The sequence below is a fragment of the Trichomycterus rosablanca genome, chromosome 12 (genome assembly GCF_030014385.1).
Source record: "Trichomycterus rosablanca isolate fTriRos1 chromosome 12, fTriRos1.hap1, whole genome shotgun sequence".
NCBI lineage: Eukaryota > Metazoa > Chordata > Actinopteri > Siluriformes > Trichomycteridae > Trichomycterus > Trichomycterus rosablanca.
The window spans coordinates 38,204,007-38,226,112 of NC_085999.1; the positions used below are offsets into that span (position 1 = coordinate 38,204,007).

Genomic DNA, 22,106 nt, shown 5'->3' on the forward strand with positions numbered 1-22,106 from the left:
CAGTCAAAATTAAATGAACAAGACAATAACAATAAAGTGCACTATAGGTCAAGGGGTCTAAATATTTTCTGAATCCACTTAACAGTAACTTATACATTAGGACATGGTTTTAAATTTACATTTAAAGATGACTGAGACTCAAGTCATCACTGGGTAAGTCATCACTGGGTATGACATCGTTTGATATCATGATACCTACAAACATCAGCAAACCACATCCAGCTGTGGTGAGAAGCTGCAGTTTCGACGTTTATTAATCATCCATAATTCAGTAGTTCTGAACGTAATAAGAATCGTAAATCTAACAACACTGCTGGTGATGTGACGTACCGTGTTGATCCACTGCTTTTCACTCTCAGTTTGGGGATTAAACCCTCGACAGGGGGTCACCAAACCTGGCATTCTTTATTTAAATCAGCTTATGAAGCTAAACGGATTATCGGGTGAGGAGGAATGTTGGAATATTATTGCTCAAACAGTGGCTATGCTTTATTCTCTGAGTTTAATCAGGACCCCAGAGTTTAGTGTCAGGGTGTGGGGTGTGGACGCCTGACCGTGAGCTTGTCGGACATCCCACTTCAAAAGCAAATGGTCAGGACCCCCACAGGACCACCACAGAGCAGGTATTATTTAGGTGGTGGATCATTCTCAGCACTGCAGTGACACTGACATGGTGGTGGTGTGTTAGTGTGTGTTGTGCTGGTACGAGTGGATCAGACACAGCAGCGCTGCTGGAGTTTTTAAACACCGTGTCCACTCACTGTCCACTCTATTAGACACTCCTACCTAGTCGGTCCACCTTGTAGATGTAAAGTCAGAGACGATCGCTCCTCTATTGCTGCTGTTTGAGTCGTCATCTTCTAGACCTTCATCAGTGGTCACAGGACGCTGCCCACGGGGCGCTGTTGGCTAGATATTTTTAGTTGGTGGACTATTCTCAGTCCAGCAGTGACAGTGAGGTGTTTAAAAACTCCAGCAGCGCTGCTGTGTCTGATCCACTCATACCAGCACAACACACACTAACACACCACCACCATGTCAGTGTCACTGCAGTGCTGAGAATCATCCACCACCTAAATAATACCTGCTCTGTGGTGGTCTTGTGGGGGTCTTGTGGGGGTCCTGACCATTGAAGGAACAGGGTGAAAGGGGGCTAACAAAGCATGCAGTGTAGAAACAAGGAGGTGGTTTTAATGTTATGGCTGATCAGTGTAGTTATTATTTGTGCAACTTTATGATGTAAAATTGACCTCTGAACGTGTGAAGCATCAAACCAAAAGTAAAACTCGAACAAAACCAAACCTGTTGAATAGATCAGACTAATTTTTAATTGCAGTTTCTGCATGTACATTAAACGCCTCCTTTTCACCCGGGGCCACATTTGCAGCATTGCTTTCTAATGACGGTTTAATTCTCTTCTAAAGGCAGCGCCACGCCTCTGTCGTCATGAACGAATTCCATCAATACCACTGTGTAAGCACAGGTGCATCAGTGCCCCCGCATAGCAAGCATTGCCCAATATTTGGGTTCACATTCATCACAGTTGGACGTCTTTATGCCTCATGGTTTATTGAATAGATCGTGTCTGGACTAGACATGAAACTTCTTCAGGTTCAGATGGAACAATACACGTTATTACCTCAAGTAAATGTGCTTCATTTCACGGACCTATCACTCATAAATTGAATGATAGAATAAATAGAATCTACGATACACAGCACAGCGACCTTTAATGTTGAATGTAAACCTCGAACATCCAGCGACGGTGCGAGGCTTCATGTTCTGTCTCAAGGATGAATTCCAATTCCGCGTCCACAGGATTGGTTGTTCGTTTTCCGATTGCTAACTGAATTGCCGTAGGATTGCTAGGACGCCTCATAGTGCAGATTAACCAGTAAACGTCAGGCACTTGAACGCTACACGAATGAAGTGTTAAATCACATTATTAGCATTTAGCAGACGCTTTTATCCAAAGTGGCTTACAGTTATGACTGAACATGATTTTGAGCAATTGAGGGTTAAGTGCCCTACTGACATCACTAAACACAAACATTAAATGTAGAATTTCACATCAAATTGTGTATTACATGGGAAGAGGATCAATAGGTAGGGCCTTACATACCACCCATCTAACCCATCTCAGTGGGTAGCACTGTCGCCTTACAGCAAGAAGGTCCTGGGTTTGATCCCCAGGTGAAGCGGTTTGGTTCTTTTCTGTGTGGAGTTTGCATGTTCTCCCCGTGTCTGTGTGGGTTTCCTCCGGGTGCTCCGGTTTCCTCCCACAGTCCAGAGACGTGCAAGTGAGGTGAACTGGAGATACAAAATTGTCCATGACTGTGTTCGATATAAACTTGTGACCTGATGAATCTTGTGTGATGTTTCTGTCGTGAATGGAACCAAGGTGTAAAACATGACGTTAAAATCCTAATAAATAAATAAATCAGTCAATTTAAACTGGACATGAAACTGTAATCAGGTACAAACAAGGGCGTTCCGGTCGTCTCTGAGGACCCGGGTTTTGGAAACACCGCGGTTGATGATCGACCTTTGCAGACCCTTTTCCTCTGCTGTGTGTTACAGAACTCATGGCATGTTGGAAGGTGTGACGTTTGCTGAAAAATGAGCGGAAATGCCTTTCTGCACCGCTCAGGCCTGCAGGAAACCCTAAACTGCAGATCTAAATTTAACGAAGGTGACGACAGCGTTTCATAAAGGAACTGTATGGAAGAATTTCCAAACCACCCAGAACAAAAATCAGAGATATCTTGTTTTATATTGTAAGATTTTTGTGCCATCAGGTTATGTATTTATCATATCACGAGGCAGCAGAAACACCGCCCGACCTTACGCCCCTCAGACATTCCCAAATGTGTCTGTAGGACGCCCAGCCAGGTCGGGTACAGGTCTAGTTACAGGCAGTATAAGAACATGCTCTCTGCTGTCCATTTTTGAAAGGATAAAACCTGGTATCACGAGGTATCATTAAACCCCTCGTCACTTCTTGGTGATATTTCTCGTCTGAGATTCCTCCTGGTGATAGATGGTGTGAGATATTCCACTAGCACACCAGCGCCGAGATTCTGAGCTCATAAGTTTGAACCATCATTTGAAAGAGTTTTTGCATGGTGGTTTACCACATGGTTCACCACAGGAAGCTGTGACCTTAAAATCTACATAAGGATCGTTTAGCTGGTTAGGATTGTTTGCTCAGTTATATAACATGCATTTTTGTGCACAAGTCTAGTATTAAATTTAAAAAATATCCAATTGCATATGACAGTAATAATTATATAATAATTGTTTATGTTAACACAAGGGCTGTGGATTAAACTAGAATATGCTAAAGTGAACATTTTACTATTCAATATAATATTACTAATATTAATCAAACAATATTAGTAAAAAAATGTAGCTTGGCATGATTTTATATTTATAATAATTTGGATTGCTCTATGATATATACTGACCAAGGATAACATTATGAGTACTGACAGGTGAAGTGAATAACACTGATTATCTCTTCATCACGGCACCTGTTAGTTAGTATATATTAGGCAGCGAGTGAACATTTTATCCTCAGAGTTGATGTTAGAAGCAGGAAAAATGAGGGCCAAACTGTGATGGCTAGACGTCTGGGTCAGAGCATCTCCAAAACTGCAGCTCTTGTGGCGTGTTCCTGCAGTGGTCAGCATCTATCAAAAGTGGTCCAAGGAAGGAACAGTGGTAAACCGGCGACAGGGTCATGGGCGGCACGTGGGGAGCGAAGGCTGGCCCGTGTGGTCCGATCCAACAGACGAGCTACTGTAGCTCAAACTGCTAAAGAAGTTCATGCTGGTTCTGATAGAAAGGTGTCAGACTCCATGCCTCGACGTGTCAGGGCTGTTTTGGCAGCAAAAAGGGGGACCAACACAATATTTGGAAGGTGGTCATAATGTTATGCCTGATCGGTGTATAGTAGGGAAGCTCTTTTAGTTTTTATATTTTTTTAGCTGTAAATGATGCCATGGGGGGTGGCACAGTGGGTAGCACTGTCACCTCACAGGTTTAAATCCCCAGCTGGGTGGTCAGGGTCCTTTCTGTTTGGAATTTGCATGTTCTCCTTGTGTCTGTGTGGCCGAGTACAGTCATGCCAGAACAGGACGACCTTCCTCATACTGTTTGCCACAAAGATGGCAGCAAATCATTTTTATATCAGTGATTTTACACCCAAGGGCATGGGTGGAACACTTGGGCTCAATAATTAGGAGGGGTGTCCACAAACTTTTGACCATATAGATAGATAGGTTATATAGTATATTTACATATTCATTTGATTATATTGTATAGCCTTTATATAGGTGTCACCATGGTGGCACAAACTTGGCACAGTTGGTTTCTATCTGGGCTTGGGACCAGCACTGAGAGCACACTGACAAGTTTACCCTCATATTGCTAGATTGTTCTGTCTGTCATGTCCATACAGACGCCCGACCGGCTGATAGTAACTCTGAGATTGGAACCCTGGGTGCCCAGATCTCAGCAGTAGTTTACCACCGCCCCACCCAAGCACCCACAGTCGATTATATAACGGTAATGATTATTATTATTATTATAAGCGTTTTCCACCTAGTGATACGTCTGTGCTTGTGCTGCTGATGTAACAGACAGCAAGAGGCGGAGACGAAGCCTCGGGCTTTATACCGCCGTTCACACTGAGAGTGACACAGATTCAGACCATCAAGTCATCGAAACTCATCGTTCTACAAACAGATAACAAACGCTTATTCATTCTGAGTTTAAACCTTCTTACTGACAGGAACACTTCACACACTTCAGGTTATTTTATGACATTAACAATAGAACGTATTAAACTCTATTCTGTAGGCCCCACATAACTGTTAGAACTTCGTTCTGTATTAATAACAGTTAAATAAGTTATGTTATTTATGTGGGAACTACAGAATAGATAGATAGATAGATAGATAGATAGATAGATAGATAGATAGATAGACAGACAGACAGACAGACAGACAGACAGACAGACAGACAGACAGACAGATAGATAGATAGATAGACAGAAACATAGATAGACAGACAGAAAGACAGACAGACTGACAGATAGACAGATAGATAGATAGATAGACAGACTGACTGACTGACAGACAGATAGATAGACAGAAAGATAGACAGATAGATCGATAGATAGATGGATAGTTAGATCAATAGATAGATAGATTGATAGATAGACGGACCGACGGACAGATAGATAGATACTTTATTTATCTCGAGGGAAATAGAATTTAATAAGTTTTATTATTAATGTGGAGGCAACAGAATAGATTGGCTGCTGGTGGATCCCTGATTGCAGGTGAGGTGGGTATATCGCCGCTCACGCCTCCCCCGACCCACGCTCAGCCCTTAGCGGAACCCTTTTCACCTATGCATTCTGTACAGGCGCCTCTATCTGCTAATCAGGGTCTTTACACAGCGTTTGAAGACCCCACCCACATAGTCCGGTTATCCCGCCCTAGCAGAAACGTGTCTTCTGCAGGCACTGCCAATTATGCTCGCGAGATGGCACCCAGTCGACCGGTGGCAAAGCCAAGTTTTCAACCGAGGAGCTCAGAATCTCGGTGCTGGTGTGCTAGCGGAATATCCCGGATACGCTTCTTAAATGTATTTGTGAATTGTTTTATATAAGCAGCTCTGTTTTGCTCTTATCACACTTACAGTCATATAACACATTTGATTTGAGATGAGTGACATTTAAAACACACTCATGTTCCAAAACTATGTCCCCCTTCCTTATTGTTGCTATAACAGTCTCCACTCTTTTGGCAAGGCTGAACACAAGTTTGTCTGTCTAAACTTAATAAGCAAACACTGGCCATATAGTGTATAGGGCAGGGAATCAAACCCAGACCGTTCTTGCTGTGAGGCGACAGTGCTATCCACTATGCCATTGTTCCGCCCCGTTTTGTAAAATAAACACCCTACTGCTCTGTGGCTCAGTCCTTATATGATTATACGTTTAACTCTCTATTTACAGCATTAAATCTGATACAAGTGACTTCCTGAAGTGCTTCACATTTAATCTCAGTGGACGTTTCTCACTGTCGTACAAACACGCGGCATTAAAAACAACTGTTAGAAGTAAATCTGGATGAAGCACTTGGGATAAAATACGGAGCTTTTTAGTCTTTGTTTTGAGAAAGCAAGAGGGAACTTAGTTTACCTCCTGGGTGGCAGAAACAAGCCAAATATTTGTCTTATCTGAATGTCGAGTGATCGGGATTGTGGCTTGAATAGTGTGAGCTACAGGATAGAGTTTAATAAGTTCTATTAGTAATGTGAGGGCTACAGAATAGAGTTTGAAATGAGCTAAAACTACGCCTCTGTGTTTTGTACAGCCTCTGTCCAGATGTTTTGGGTTCCGTTTGCTCGTTTCTTTTCCAGTTTGTGTCGAGCTTCTCTAAGCGCGTACGTGTGAGAGCCTCGGCCCGGTGTGATGTTTGTACGCTGGAGCAGGACTTTTACCCTCTCTCTACTCTCTCATTTAGGTTCCGAGGCTGCAGTGTTTATGTATTTTAAGCAGAGGTGCAATTATGTCACTCAGAAAAGGGTTTGGCTCCCGAAAATTACCCCGCTTACAATCCTAACAGAGGATCCACTTCCAGGCTCTGTGTATTACTGTCTGTCATAACAGCATCTTTGTTTTGTTGTGATGAACACTATAAAACAGGAGTTCTGTGCTCCTGGTAGGAGCGTAGCGTAATACCACGGTGTGTTAGACTGACCTCGTCTGGTCAGTTTCTGCTGTGGTTGTTGCCTGAAGCTTCAGGAGAGTCATTGTGTGAAGTTCAGGTCTAGTCTAGTCCAGGGTGGGAGAGAAAAATACCTACAGTACATAAAAATTAAATACATGAATTATAACAGCCACGAAAACACAAAATAAACTTGTGCACGACTGCCCCCTTGTGGAGGCTTTACGTTACATTCTGTAAATCACAGTGAGACCAGATTGCCGCCATTGTTATTAGTTAATTTAATTTTGTGTTTTGTTTTAATGCGTTGTTTGTGTTGCCTGGGTCATGGACAAATTGTGGGTCTCACTGCTGCATGTCATGAGTTATTAAATGTGAATGTGACAGACGGCTCTGTTCAGCTTGTTATATTATTATATGTCATTTATTCATGGATGTCACATCATGTTTACAAGATTAATAGTCTACAAACAAAACAGTCAAAGTCAGCCTTACCAAACTATGTGTGCTCCAGTACTGACTTGATGATGGACGGAAAGTCCCGGCTAGCGATTAATCGACTGTGCAATGCTTTTTAGACTTTTTAAATGCCCATAATGCTTGTGACCATCTTAAGTGAGTGTGTTCAAAGTAGTCCTGCTCGTATGGGCACAGAGTAGTCGCCAGCCGTACTAAATCAGATTCATTAATGAGAAGTTAGAGGAGAAAGTTTCACCTGTTTGCTGCTCCCTGGTGGTGGAGGAGAGTAATTACACACAACCCGTTTCCATAATAGTTGGGACGTTTTGTAAAACGCAATAAAATAGAATCTGTCATTTCTGATTCTCTTGAATCTTGAAAGTTTGTAAATATAAACATATTTAGAATTGGACGTTTGCGACATTCTCAAATAAAGTTGGGACAGAGGCGTGTTTCATTTTAACTTAAGAATGTAATTCTGCGGTGCGACCGCAAGAGGGCAGTAAAAGCGCCGCATAACTTATACAGAAATACATAATAATAACGATACATTAATAATAATAATTAATAAACCTTCATTTTGTGATCTTTGTTTTATATTAAATTTAGTTTGAAGATCTGAAATATTTAAATTTGACCTCTGCAAAAAATTGGAAGATTCGAATGATGCAAACATGTTCCACATGATTTTATTTATTGATTTATTATTTATTATTATTATTATTATTATTATTATTATTTACCCTCTGATGATGGCATGTTTTGCTGGTCAGGATGTGGGTGTGTGAGCTGTAGGACGTGATGGAGATCAGTCCCAACTGCAGTGCCGACTGCGACTCTGGATCCTGCTTCATCCATCCTGCGGTCAACAACCAACAGAGCCGAGACGTCCTGCTGAAACTCTGCACTCTGTCCACGGTACACACACACACACACACACACACACACATATATATACAGTGTATCACAAAAGTGAGTACACCCCTCACATTTCTGCAGATATTTAAGTATATCTTTTCATGGGACAACACTGACAAAATGACACTTTGACACAATGAAAAGTAGTCTGTGTGCAGCTTATATAACAGTGTAAATTTATTCTTCCCTCAAAATAACTCAATATACAGCCATTAATGTCTAAACCACCGGCAACAAAAGTGAGTACACCCCTAAGAGACTACACCCCTAAATGTCCAAATTGAGCACTGCGTGTCATTTTCCCTCCAAAATGTCATGTGATTTGTTAGTGTTGCTAGGTCTCAGGTGTGCATAGGGAGCAGGTGTGTTCAATTTAGTAGTACAGCTCTCACACTCTCTCATACTGGTCACTGAAAGTTCCAACATGGCACCTCATGGCAAAGAACTCTCTGAGGATCTTAAAAGACGAATTGTTGCGCTACATGAAGATTTCCAAGGCTACAAGAAGATTGCCAACACCCTGAAACTGAGCTGCAGCACAGTGGCCAAGATCATCCAGCGTTTTAGAGCAGGGTCCACTCAGAACAGACCTCGCCTTGGTCGTCCAAAGAAGCTGAGTGCACGTGCTCAGCGTCACATCCAACTGCTGTCTTTGAAAGATAGGCGCAGGAGTGCTGTCAGCATTGCTGCAGAGATTGAAAAGGTGGGGGGTCAGCCTGTCAGTGCTCAGACCATAAGCTGCACACTACATCAAATTGGTCTGCATGGCTGTCACCCCAGAAGGAAGCCTCTTCTGAAGTCTCTACACAAGAAAGCCCGCAAACAGTTTGCTGAAGACATGTCAACAAAGGACATGGATTACTGGAACCATGTCCTATGGTCTGATGAGACCAAGATTAATTTGTTTGGTTCAGATGGTCTCAAGCATGTGTGGCGGCAATCAGGTGAGGAGTACAAAGATAAGTGTGTCATGCCTACAGTCAAGCATGGTGATGGGAATGCCATGGTCTGGGGCTGCATGAGTGCAGCAGGTGTTGGGGAGTTACATTTAATTGAGGGACACATGAACTCCAATATGTACTGTGAAATACTGAAGCAGAGCATGATCCCCTCCCTCCGGAAACTGGGTCGCAGGGCAGTGTTCCAGCATGATAATGACCTTAAACACACCTCTAAGACCTCTGTCTGCTTTATTGAAGAGGCTGAGGGTAAAGGTGATGGACTGGCCAAGCATGTCTCCAGACCTAAACCCAATAGAACATCTTTGGGGCATCCTCAAGTGGAAGGTGGAGGAGCTAGAAGTCTCGAATATCCGCCAGCTCCGTGATGTCGTCATGGAGGAGTGGAAAAGCATTCCAGTGGCAACCTGTGAAGCTCTGGTAAACTCCATGCCCAAGAGAGTTAAGGCAGTTCTGGGAAATAATGGTGGCCACACAAAATATTGACACTTCAGGAACTTTCACTAAGGGGTGTACTCACTTTTGTTGCCGGTGGTTTAGACATTAATGGCTGTATATTGAGTTATTTTGAGGGAAGAATAAATTTACACTGTTATATAAGCTGCACACAGACTACTTTTCATTGTGTCAAAGTGTCATTTTGTCAGTGTTGTCCCATGAAAAGATATACTTAAATATCTGCAGAAATGTGAGGGGTGTACTCACTTTTGTGATACACTGTATATACACACATTCACACATGTACACACAAACACACTTACTTATATATACGTATATATATATATACACACAAACATGTATACACACAAATACACACACAAACACAGATTTATACACACAAACACACACAACACAGTCATACACTCACTCAAACACATACACACACACACATATATAAACACACATCCATTCACACACACGAATAGGATAAAGCGGTGGTAAAACAGACAAAATAAAAAAATAATTGTGTGTGTGTGTGCGCAGAGGGTTGTGGAGGTACAGAGCAGATCTTTGTCTCCGGTTCTGTGTGCCGTGGTTTGGACGCTGCTCTCCTGTGGGATCCTCCTGGCGTTCCTCTTCCTCATCTTCACCATCCGCTACAAAAACAACCGGTAAACAAGAGCATCCTGCATACATAATAACATACTTAATAACAATACAGTTATTATAATTGTCTATTATTGTTTTAGGCTTTATTTATACACTTTATAGACGTTCATTGTGGCATCTCTGACTTCCCATAAATACCTACAATATAAATTCATCTGCTATTATTTTTAAATGTTTCAGAATAGTGAAGATGTCGAGTCCGAACCTGAACATTCTGACCCTGTTGGGGAGCGTTCTGACGTACACCAGTGGATTTTTGTTTGCTGTTGAGGACAGATCACCTTTACTGGGAACGGGTGCACGAGCGGTGCTGCAGGTACACACACACACACACACACACACACACACACACACACACACACACACACACATGTTCATCTGGGGCAATCAGGGGTTTTTGGTCAGTAGGTCCTGGAGTCTGTGAAGTTGCTTTGAGATGATGTTCATTGTAAAAAGCACTATACAAATAAAATTTACTGGACTTGACTTGACAAATCCATAAGTAAGGGAACGTCTATAAAAATTAGCCACACACGTGTCGGAGGGGGCGTGTGTTAGTTTTCGATCAGGAGTTGAGATGTGCAGCGGTGGAGAAGAAGCGAAATGCAATCAGGTAATTGAATACGACTAGATTGGGAGGAAAACTGGGGGTAATCATTGGGTTTAATTGCTGATAGTTGAGCAATTTCTTAGTTTATTCACTTTGAAACAAGGCCGTGGGGTTACTTATATTTAGTTACCTGCAATTATTAATTTGGGAGATGGGAGCCATCTGACTTATTTGCTTTATTAACTTTAACTGCATCATTTTGTGGATACCTTAAGAGGTCACTTGGTTTATTGGATATCATTTAGATCCTTGGAAGTCCACTTAAATATCGTTGCTTACATTTGTTCATTTGATCGACACCTTTATCTGAAGTAGAGATTTCAGCTCATTATTCGAGGGTTTATTATTCATTATTTAACTGCTGCTTTATTAGGTCTGACAGTTTAACAGCTACGATGTTGGGTTTATTAGCTACGACTTTAAAGGTCATTGGGGTTATATGCTATGACTCCAAAGGTCACCGTGTTACTGCTATAACTCAGTAAGTCATTTGGTTGTGTTTTGCTAGAACACTAGAGGTCCTTGTCATGTTGTTGTTGTTTTGCTGTACTTCAGCTTCAGGAGGTTATTACATTTATAGTCTGTAACTGAAGAGCTTGTTGAGATTTTGGGCTATAAGGAGGTTTAATTTATAATATTCTCCTTGTTATGTTTTAGATACGAGTCTGGACGCTGTGTATCGGCAGCACTCTGGTGTTTGGACCCATCCTGGGGAAAACGTGGCGCATCTACAGGGTCTTCACCCAGCGCATGCCCGACAGACGAGTGGTGAGTTTAATGGATAAATAAATCTAGTATCACACACACCTTTAGTGCATGTTGGATGTTTGCAGACTTAATTTCTAATCTGTCTCATTTTCAGCTGTGTTTACCATAATTTATTCATAAGTACCTTTTGATAAACACAAACTCAAACCCCCACTAAAGCTGAGCTGGTCTACTTCAGAATGATGCCACATTTATACTTGTGTTGTTTCAGATCATTCGTGATGTACAGTTGATGGGTTTGGTGGCTCTGCTGGTACTGGTGGACGTGGTGGTCCTGGCTGTGTGGGGTCTGACCGACCCTGTTAAGTGTTCTCGATCGGTCAGTGCTGTTGTCAAGGTAAAACACCAGTATAAGGCTGACGTAGTGTAACTAAAGGGATTCGGAACATTTGTAGACACATGCTTGGAGGCCACAGTAGTGTAGTTACCTCTACTACTAAATAAAAAAACAAGGTTATTTCTGATATATGTCACAATAAAAGAGTTTATATTAAATAAAAGAACCTGTTATAGTGTTTATGTGGAAACTCTTTATGGAGACGTTTGTTTGTTTATTAGGTGCTTGAGTTTGATGTTCGGTACACGTTGTCCCAGTTGGACTCCTGCTCCTCTTACTACACAGACTTGTGGTTTCTTCTCCTTTCTGCAGTAAAGGTAGGAACTTTATTCTACTGCACGGCCTTTAAATCAGTCTTTTTTTTCTCTTAGACTCCCTGGTGTTTAAAAAACGTGAGCAGACATTTGTTTGCCTTCTGAGAGACCTTTCTTTGGTGCTCGGTGTTGACCTGCATTTTATTTTGATTGGCTATCGCTGCTATAAACAACCACATATTTGTTCATGTTCAAGACCTAGCCTCTTGAGACCCTGTGGTCACGTATGTGGACTTTACATTTTGGCTTTGCTATGCTGTATACCTCGTTTTGCTTATGAATGCGTCAAAAGAACAGCTCGTATTTCATTGGTTTGAAGCCGCCACTTTCCGTGAGGACGTCCACCACTTTATTGTGGAACGTCCGGTCATGAAATGCTGGGTTGCCAGTTTTCAAGTCAATTTTTTTTCACCTGCCTGATTCCAGAGGTTGGGCGGCACGGTGGCGCGGTGGGTAGCACTGTCGCCTCACAGCAAGAAGGTCCTGGGTTCGATCCCCAGGCGGGGCGGTCCGGGTCCTTTCTGTGCGGAGTTTGCATGTTCTCCCTGTGTCTGAGTGGGTTTCCTCCCACAGTCCAAAGACATGCAGCCAGGTTAATTGGAGACACTGAATTGCCCTATAGGTGAATCGGTATGTGTATGTGTGTGTGTGTCTGCCCAGCGATGGACTGGTGCTCCATCCAGGGTGTTACTGTGTGCCTTGCGCCCATTGAAAAGCTGGGATAGGCTCCAGCACCCCCCCATGATGCTGATTGGATAAGCGGTTAAGAAAGTGAGTGAGTTATTCCAGAGGACAAATATGTGTCCGTCCAGGCATTGCACCGGACTGCGGACAAATGAAAAACTGGTTCACCCTAAAATCTAAAATGGGACGCATGGACAACCTACGAACCAATAGGCTTTTAGCATACAGCAGTTCTTGTGGTGTCAACTCTAGCCTCTTCAGACCCGAGCTTTGCTTTGTGTATGCATTGTTCATCTTGTTTTTCCCTTATGTGATGTCTAGTACTTTTGCTACCACTAGATGGCAGACAAAAGTGTCCACTAACGAGGACAACAGGTCTAAGTTAAGCAGAATGAGGTATACGGCATAATAAAGCCAAAATGTAATGTCCTCATATGTGACCGCAGGGTCTTAAAAGGTTAAAATAAACAAGCCTATCCTAGCAACTGGACTGTGATTACAGCCCGGCGTTTATTCCATATTTTTTTAAATGCCCATTTTTCCTCTCTGTGTTATAGGCCAGTCTGATGTTATATGGTACATATCTGGCTGGACTGACCAGTAACGTCAGCCTGCCTCCAGTCAACCAGTCCTTGACCATTATGGCTGCTGTATGTCTGGTCAGTGTGTCCTCCGCTGTGGTCCTTCCTGTCTGTCGTTACCTGTACGCGTGGCCCAATCTGGTCTGCGGCGTGATGTCTGGATCCATCTTCGTCTGCACCACGACTATCAACTGTCTGATGTTCGTGCCTCAGGTGAGAGCTTATTTCTACATGACATTGTCTATAATTTGGATATACCCAATCTCTACCTGCCAGACAGTACACCATCTTGGTCTGTTGAGCAACCAATTAGATTGGAAATCAAACCAAACCGCTTCTAATCTTTAAATTTAAAAAAATGAAATTTGAATTTATTAATCAATAAAATGAGCTTAAGATTTGTGGACTCATGGAGCCGGCGTGTCCAGGCCTCTGTGTCAGCGTGTAAAGGACGTTGCTGATGTCAGCGTATTGACAGAGAAGCTTTGGCTGGTATCACTGCACCGGCGCATTAGTAGATAGTGCTGAGCCTCACTACTGATAGTGAAGCTTCTGGTAATGATTCATGAAATTACTGAAGCAGTTTCAGTACCAGAGATCCCAGTCCGCACCACAGGGCTGCTGGCTGTCCTTGACAAAAGACACGTAACCTTATTGCATCCTTGTCTCTCTTTTTCTTAGCGGAACATGATCAGGAACAAGTTTATATTTATTATTTTATGGATTTACTGATTTAATACTTTTTACTGTTTACTGTTTGTTTATAACACAAAATCTTGAATAGATCTGACTTCACTTAATAAAATATTTTAACAAAACTCAGATTGAACATAAGATTTTACCACCATCTAATGTTTTATAGTGAGTCAGATTTAAAATATCAGTTCTGGATCAGAACATACTGGGTATTTCCCAGATTAAATACAGGTATTATAATAAAAATCTGAAATTCTTTTAATAAACGGAACTATTCTACTACCAATAATAATAATAATAATAATAATAATAATAATAATACCAATAATAATAATAACATACTACTACCAATAATAATAATAATAATAATAATAATAATAATATACAACTACCAATAATAATAATAATGATTCCAATATTAATAATAATAATAATAATGCCAATTATAATAATACCAATAATAATAACATCCTACTACCAATAATAATAATAATAATAATATACAACTACCAATAATAATAATAATGATTCCAATAATAATAATAATAATAATAATAATAATAATACCAATAATAATAATAATAATAATATAGTAGTATCACCTCCACTAATAATAATAATAACAGTTTTTTAGAGGTAGTATATTATTACCACTGTTATTATAAATAATAATAATAATAATAATAATAATAATAATGACATACTACCACTAACGGTAATAATATACTACCACCACTAATATTAGTGGAGCGGTCCGGGTCCTTTCTGTGTGAAGTTTGCATGTTCTCCCTGTATCTACATGGGTTTCATCCTGGGGCTCAGATTTCCTCCCACAGTCCAAAGACGTGCAGTCAGCTTAACTGGAGCTACTAAAATGCCCTGGGTGTGTATGTGCCCTGTGATGGACTGGCATCCTGTCCAGGGTGTTTCCTGCCTTTTGCTCAATGACTCGGACCCACCGTGACTTTGAGAAGGTGGTAAAACGAATGACTGAATGAATAGTTTGTCTTGTGGTGACACCAAGGGTCAAAATTCTATCAAAAGGTTATTTCTGTATCTAAATTATTTTACTTTTTTATAAGCTCTCCAAGTGTCACAGTTCAATCTGCCCACAGGCTGCAGGCTAAAACCCTCTGCTATATAAAGTTGTTCCTTTTTTAGTTGTAAATGCTCTCCTATATTCAATTTCTTTTAAGTTGACCGAATGGAGGCAGTTTGAAGAGGAGTTGAACCCTCACGCTGGTCAGATGGCCAAGTACTTCAGCAGCCCCAGCCGAAGCATGCGCTCGCTGTACAGCGAGGACGAGATCTACTACCTGCTGGGAGAAAACAACTCCATGAAGAGGTTAATCAGCGAGGTACAAACACACCTCACATCTATCTTCATGGGGTACAGCTGGGAGGCTCGGAGCTTCACTCCTGCCCCCGTCGTAAAACCACACCTGGCTCTGATGTTCTAGATGTTTCTGCAAGACATGATGCAGGAGAACATGTGGGTCTGATTAGAAGCTCTGCAGGACGTTTCACAACTTAGAATTAAACCCCGAGTTCATGCTGCATACATTCGAGATCTTAAGTTTAGAACCTCTCGTAAGAGACGTGGACGTTACAGTGGATATAAACACAATCAAATAATGTGGTTGCATATGTGTGCACACCCTCGTATATTAAATAGCGGTTTTACCAGAGCTGAAACTTCAAACTCGTCTGTTCGAATCTCAGCCCTGCCATCCGGCAGGCTGGGCACCTCCACGAACAACGACTGTCTTGTTATTCATTCAGGGCGGGTGCCGGACGGGACCTCTTAACTAATGCAATTACGACCTTTGCTGGCTGATCGATGGCGCCTGCACAGAGACGATAATGGGATAATGCATTGATCAGGGTGTGACCCTTCATACGCAAAGCTGATCCGCATATGAACTCGCCTTGTGCCGGAGAAAAGATGCAGTCGGGTACTGCAACGTGTCTCCTCGACCAGGGTGGAGATCAACATCAGTAGAGAGAAAGTTTAATGCAGTCAGGTAATTGGATACGACTAGATTGGGAGGAAAATTGGAAAAAAAGCAATAAAAAATAGTAGTTTTAACAGTGACTCTGATGAACCTCATATAAAGTCAGGATCTTCCTAACATTTACCAAGCTGCAAATGAATCTCATTGTGGAAAGCTATCAGTCAGATGAAGGGTACAAATAATGTTCAAGGAGTTGCATACAGTATTCCATGGAACACAATGTAGACTGTCATCAATGAGTGAATAAAAGATGGAACAACGGTCCCAATACCAAATACTGGCAAGATAAAAAACTGGTCTGAAAGAAGCCAAGAGGCCCACACCGACATTACAAGACCTGCAGGAACTTCTGGCAGTAAAGGCAATCACCCATATTCAAAAAACTACATCAGATCTGCATGTCACGTGGGGTTTAGTGTGGCTCTCCATATGTGATTGGGGTCTTTGTGGAAACCCAACACTGGCAGGTGATAAGAAGTGGCCGCAGACTGGACACATGTGGTCATCCGATCAGGAATTGGAACTGACTATTGGAATGACTAGATTAGGAGATAAAAAAATGATTTTTGCCGCTCAGGTGGCGCAGTGGTAAAACACACGCTGTTCACCAGAGCTGAGATCTCGAATACATCGTATCGAACCTCGGCTCTGCCTTGCCGGCTGAGGATGAGCGGCTACGTGAACAACGATTGTTGTTCAGATAAGGGGCGGGATTAAGCCGGATGGGGACTCTCTCTCAGACTGGTGCGATTACGACCTCTGCTGGCTGGTTGGTGGCGCCTGCACGGAGATGGGGAAGGAGTGCGGTAGAGGGTGTGGCCCTCCGTACACAGCTCTGTACTGCACTGCACTCGTCAAGTGTAGGTGATAAGATGTTCGACTGCTGTGCACGTGTCGGAGGGGGCGTGGAGCAGCCTCGTCCTCCCCAATCAGGAGCAGGGACCAGCATAAGTGAGAGGATGATTGATGGGTAGAAATTGGATGCACTAAAGTTTACAAAAATACAGTATATTTTAGAGTGCAAAGAACTTTAATGTACTTGTGTGTGTTTATAGACAAGAGCTTAGAGATCTAGAGTTAACTGGATCTAGTTCTGTAATCTCAACACTATGCTGTTAGTTTAACATCAAATAAGTCGGCGCGGTAAATACAAGCTTGTGATTTTCTTGGTTATTGCAGTTTAAACAGTTCAAGTAAAAAGAGCTTTCTAGTCTTTAATCTCATCACCAAATGAGACCAAATGTATGATTCAGCTTTGTCACTGAAGCGTCCGTTACCTCTTTATCGTTCATGTACTCAGATCTGGAGAGGTGATCTGAGGTCGGATGATGATCATCTACGTTAGTACAGACAGATTCTTGAGCTGGGTGTGAGGAGCTGTGCTGAACTTCAGTGGGCCATATCAGGGGCTTTGCTCTTTTGTTCCACATTTCCCTGAGGCATTTCTTTAAGATCTCACATCCTGTTGGTTCTTCCTGCTCCATTCATTCCCTTGCACTGATCTTTATCTGTGTGAGAAGCTTGTGCTGTATGATTACTCCGCTCACTGACTGTACGCACCGAGAGAAGGTTTCAAATTTAGGGGCCACCTAATACATATAAAGGTGGCACAACAACCCCCTACAATTACTGACTGTAGTCCATCTGTTTTTTTTTGCATGCTTTGTTACCCCCTTTCACCCTGTATTTCAATGGTCAGGACCCCCACAGGACCACCACAGAGCAGGTATTATTTAGGTGGTGGATGATTCTCAGCACTGCAGTGACACTGACATGGTGGTGGTGTGTTAGTGTGTGTTGTGCTGGTATGAGTGGAGTTTTTAAACACCTCACTGTCACTGCTGGATGGAGAATCATCCACCAACCAAAAATATCCAACCAACAGCGCCCCGTAAGCAACGTCATGTGACCAATGATGAAGGTCTAGAAGATGACCGACTCAAACAGCAGCAATAGATGAGCGATCGTCTCTGACTTTACATCTACAAGGTGGACCGACTAGGTAGGAGTGTATAATTGAGTGGACACGGTATTTAAAAACTCTAGCAGCGCTGCTGTGTCTGATCCACTCATACCAGCACAACACACACTAACAAACCACCACCATGTCAGTGTCACTGCAGTGCTGAGAATGATCCACCATCTAAATAATACCTGCTCTGTGGTGGTCCTTTGGGGGTCCTGACCATTGAAGAATAGGGTGAAAGCAGGCTAAAAAAGTATGTAGATAAACAGATGGAGTACAGTCAGTAATTGTAGAACTACAAAGTGGTTCTATATGGTAAGTGGAGCTGATAAAATGGACAGTGAGTGTAGAAACAAGGAGGTGGTTTTAATGTTATGGCTGATTGGTGTATGTGATAAATAAAGGCATCCCACCTGCCCCAGATTATCCTTGTCCTGAAGGTACTTTTCTAACTGGGATACTTCTAGTCCCTATTGTAGACACTTAATGGACAAACCAAAGAAGCCAAAGGTGCTACGTAAGAATAAATGTATAAATATTTTAGCTAATCAGGTATCTGCATGGATTTGTAACAGATCTGTTCTTTTGCTAGAAAGACGCAGTGATCGACAGCCTTCAGGAGCAAGTGAACAACGCCAAGGATAAGCTTCTGAAGCTCATGTCTGTGAGCCACCTGCAGGACGAACGAGAAATGAACTCCTCAACCACCAACCTTAACTCTTCCTCCACCCAGACCACAGTGGTCGCCCCTGAGCCTTCTCCTTCTCCTCTTCCGATCAGAGAAGAGATCACTCTGTCTGTCGCTTTCCTGCCTCCACACTATAAGCCTCCTGCGGCGATCCCGTCTTCGTCCTCTTCAGCCTCCGCGTACGAGACGCCTCCTGAAGGTTTACCACCGGCCACTCCTGCTCCTTTCTCGCTGCTACGAGCGTCCTGTACTGTTCTGTCCCCTCACAGTCCGGATGAGGTTGACCGTACAAGTATGAAAAAATTGGACTCCACGTACACGCTGGCTGCGGTCAACCCATCAGTGGACGTTCCGGTTGACTTGCATACAAACCAGGGTTCCGTACCTCTTCATCCTTGCTTGACCAGTCAAACCCCAGGAGACGGAGCAAGCTCAGTGGAAGAGACCGCTGTTCCATCTTTGGTGAGGGGATGTCGACAGGGATTCGTCAGCAGCAAGCATCTGCAGGAGATTCTGCACGATTTGAGCGTGGATGCCGTGAGCAGCTCGCGTAGATCACCGGCCGGAGCGAGAAGACCTTCGAATCCCGTTCACAACGATCCCGCCGTAAAAGCCGTCGACAGCTTCTCCGCCGTCCCGCCCGATTCCCCTCCTCTGCAGTTCTACTTCCCCAGCATCTCGCCGTACATGATGAGAAAGCGCAGACCTCCCTTCAACTCCTGTAAAAACAACTCACCTCCCTACTACTACCCGGGCTCGGCGCCCCCCGGCCGCAGGACGAACCCCAAACCGACTTTAACGCATTCTCAGCCCCTCGGAGAATCACACAATAAACACGATGAAGGAACTGAGGACCAGAGATGGACTGAAGGCTCTGAGGCACGGCATGATGTCCAGTCACGATCGCGCAGACGAACTCGTAGAAACTCTTGTTCTGGAAGACGCCCAATAAGTCCTTCACCTCGTGACGGGCGTGTGGAGAAAACTGGAGGCGTAGATTCTTACGGATACTCGGACTCTGAGTCCAGCAGCTCGGAGGATTATTGCTACTACCACCGACCTTACTGCGAAGCCTGCAGACACAGTCCGTCACCCTCCAGCAGCTCGGAGACCTCCGACAGCGAGTATGAGGAACTCTGCAATCCCTCCCACCCCGTCGTCAACTTTAAAGAGGACCTGAAACCCACTTTTGTCTAAATAATGAGGTTAAATGAACATGTACAAAGAATCAGCATCTACTCAAAGCATCAGCCATCCAGCGTAAATCTCTGGATGGGAAGAGCAGCACTTCTGCCTTCCATGTCAATCAGAGATGTTTGTAAGCTGAAGTTCAGGCATGTTTGCATTTCCAACAACCTCCCAAACTGGTAGCACTAAATTGGGAAAGATAAAAAACTAGTTTGCAAATTACAAATTCAATTCTAATTAGCAGACATGGACTCCAAATGCTTAATATCTAATAAACCTTAATATCCCAGCATGATTCTATAATATTCAAAAGAGCATCTTGTGATGTTGCTGAATGGTTGACGTCTTCAAGTGTCCCAATAAATATTGATGTGCTTTTGGTCTTTAAGTAGTTGTTGCAAAGCTTTGAGCAACACAAAAAAGAACCATCGGGCATTGGTAGCGCAGCGGTTCAGTCCCTACCATCGCCAAGTTGACACTGTTGGACCCCTGAGCAAGTCCCTTAACCCCCAGTTGCTTGAACTGTATAACGTAAAAGTTTCTGCTAAATGATGCAAATGTAAATGTAGACCCCTTGACTTTTGCACGGTGTTGTGGATTTGATTGGGAATTGATCTCTACACTTACTCAACCGGAATGACACACACTACCATGTTATTACCTCATTAGTGTCACTAAAATGCTAAGAATGCACCCCCCCCATCCAAACATCATAAGATCAGATCAATGAGGGTCCCTCTGGCTTTCACTTGTCCTCTTGAGTAATGTTTAGAAAGGCACACAGGAAGTCCTTCCAACGGAAAAGCACTTAACAAATTATTTCCTTTGATCTTGGTCCTCAGTTTGGGCATAACAGTGACCAAAAGCTCCTCACATACCATAAACATGGGTAGTGGGACAGAGGTAGTATAGTGAGTAGAGCTATGGGTTACCAACTAGAAGGTTGTGTGTTTGAGTCTTGGTTCTGCCATGCAGCCACTATTGGCCCCTAGAGCAAGGCCCTTAACTGTCTTGTACTGTACACATGTAGATGTACAGTATATATATGACAGATAAACACAATGTAACAGGACCCCACACTAGGCTCACTTGGGCCCCCTAGTGGGCTGCGGCCCCTTGGTTGAGAACCACAGAGGATCAAAATGTTCCCTTTTATATTCCTACGGTGCCTCAAATCGTTGTTGCGGAGGCAAGGAGGTCATTTATGTTCCCTTCCCTCCCACAGCCGACCGTATCCCAGAATTCCCGACCATTATCACTGTAATGAAATGCACTAGGACTAAACGGTTTCACTCTGTGCTCGCATTATTAAAAAATAAAATGCATATTTAAGGACAATAAACCCAAATTGCTATGTTTGTTGTTTGTTGTTTGTTTTATTTGTATTTATTGACCTTTAGTTTGAATGTAATGAGATTTTTTTATATACTGTATTTGTTTTTGCTAGATCTATCTAGCCACATCGTCTGTTTATTATTTATGTAATTTAACATGTTTTGGAAGGAATGTTACTGCTCCACACCTCGACTGCTCTTGTGTTTTCTCTTTGTTAAACTGAGTTGTTGATTTTATACTTGTGTCATTTCTATTGAAGTATCAGAGCTTTTCTCTCAGTACTCATGTTCTACACCTCACTGTTACTGCTCTGTTACGTCTTTTTTACTGACCTGTGTTTGTATTGGTGATTATTTCTACCCAAGGACACTTTTGCATTATGAAATAGAGAAAATTGCATTAGCTGATAACCAGAAAGATCCATTAAAAACCTCATATCTTTAAATAAAACATGTATGGATGAATGGAATATGTAAAAAAAATCAGAGCTGCACATCCTGTTAGTTTTTTTGTGAACTATACTTAACTATACTACCACATAGGCCGGGCATCCCTCCCTGCAGACACTACCAATTTTGCCTGCTAGATGGTGCCCAGCCGACCGGTGGCAACGTCGAGTTTTGAACCGAGGAGTTCAGAATCTTGGCGCTGGTGTGCTAGCGGAATGGTGGGTGCCACCTGGGTACTACTACTACAACTTCTAGCATTACCACTAGTACTACCACTAAGTCTACT

General features: G+C 42.7%; 1 protein-coding gene across 1 annotated transcript; it reads left to right on the forward strand.

Annotated features, from left to right (window-relative positions):
- The first annotated feature begins 8,003 nt into the window (after window positions 1-8,003).
- gpr156 (G protein-coupled receptor 156) lies at window positions 8,004-20,256 on the forward strand. The gene is made up of 9 exons (XM_063005722.1): window positions 8,004-8,120; window positions 10,064-10,191; window positions 10,370-10,505; window positions 11,457-11,567; window positions 11,779-11,904; window positions 12,126-12,221; window positions 13,460-13,696; window positions 15,376-15,537; window positions 18,753-20,256. Exons 1-9 carry the CDS (start codon window positions 8,004-8,006, stop codon window positions 20,043-20,045), a joined length of 2,406 nt encoding a protein of 801 aa, XP_062861792.1. The 3' UTR covers window positions 20,046-20,256.
- Window positions 20,257-22,106: the final 1,850 nt, after the last annotated feature.

What these genes read in the sequence shown, in the direction of transcription:
- gpr156 (XM_063005722.1), top strand. Translation starts at nt 8,004, where the DNA reads ATGGAGATCAGTCCCAACTGCAGTGCCGACTGCGACTCTGGATCCTGC. An exon ending in GCATGCCCGACAGACGAGTG is followed by an intron (nt 11,568 to 11,778) that starts GTGAGTTTAATG and finishes GTGTTGTTTCAG; the next exon opens with ATCATTCGTGATGTACAGTT. An exon ending in GTCTGATGTTCGTGCCTCAG is followed by an intron (nt 13,697 to 15,375) that starts GTGAGAGCTTAT and finishes ATTTCTTTTAAG; the next exon opens with TTGACCGAATGGAGGCAGTT.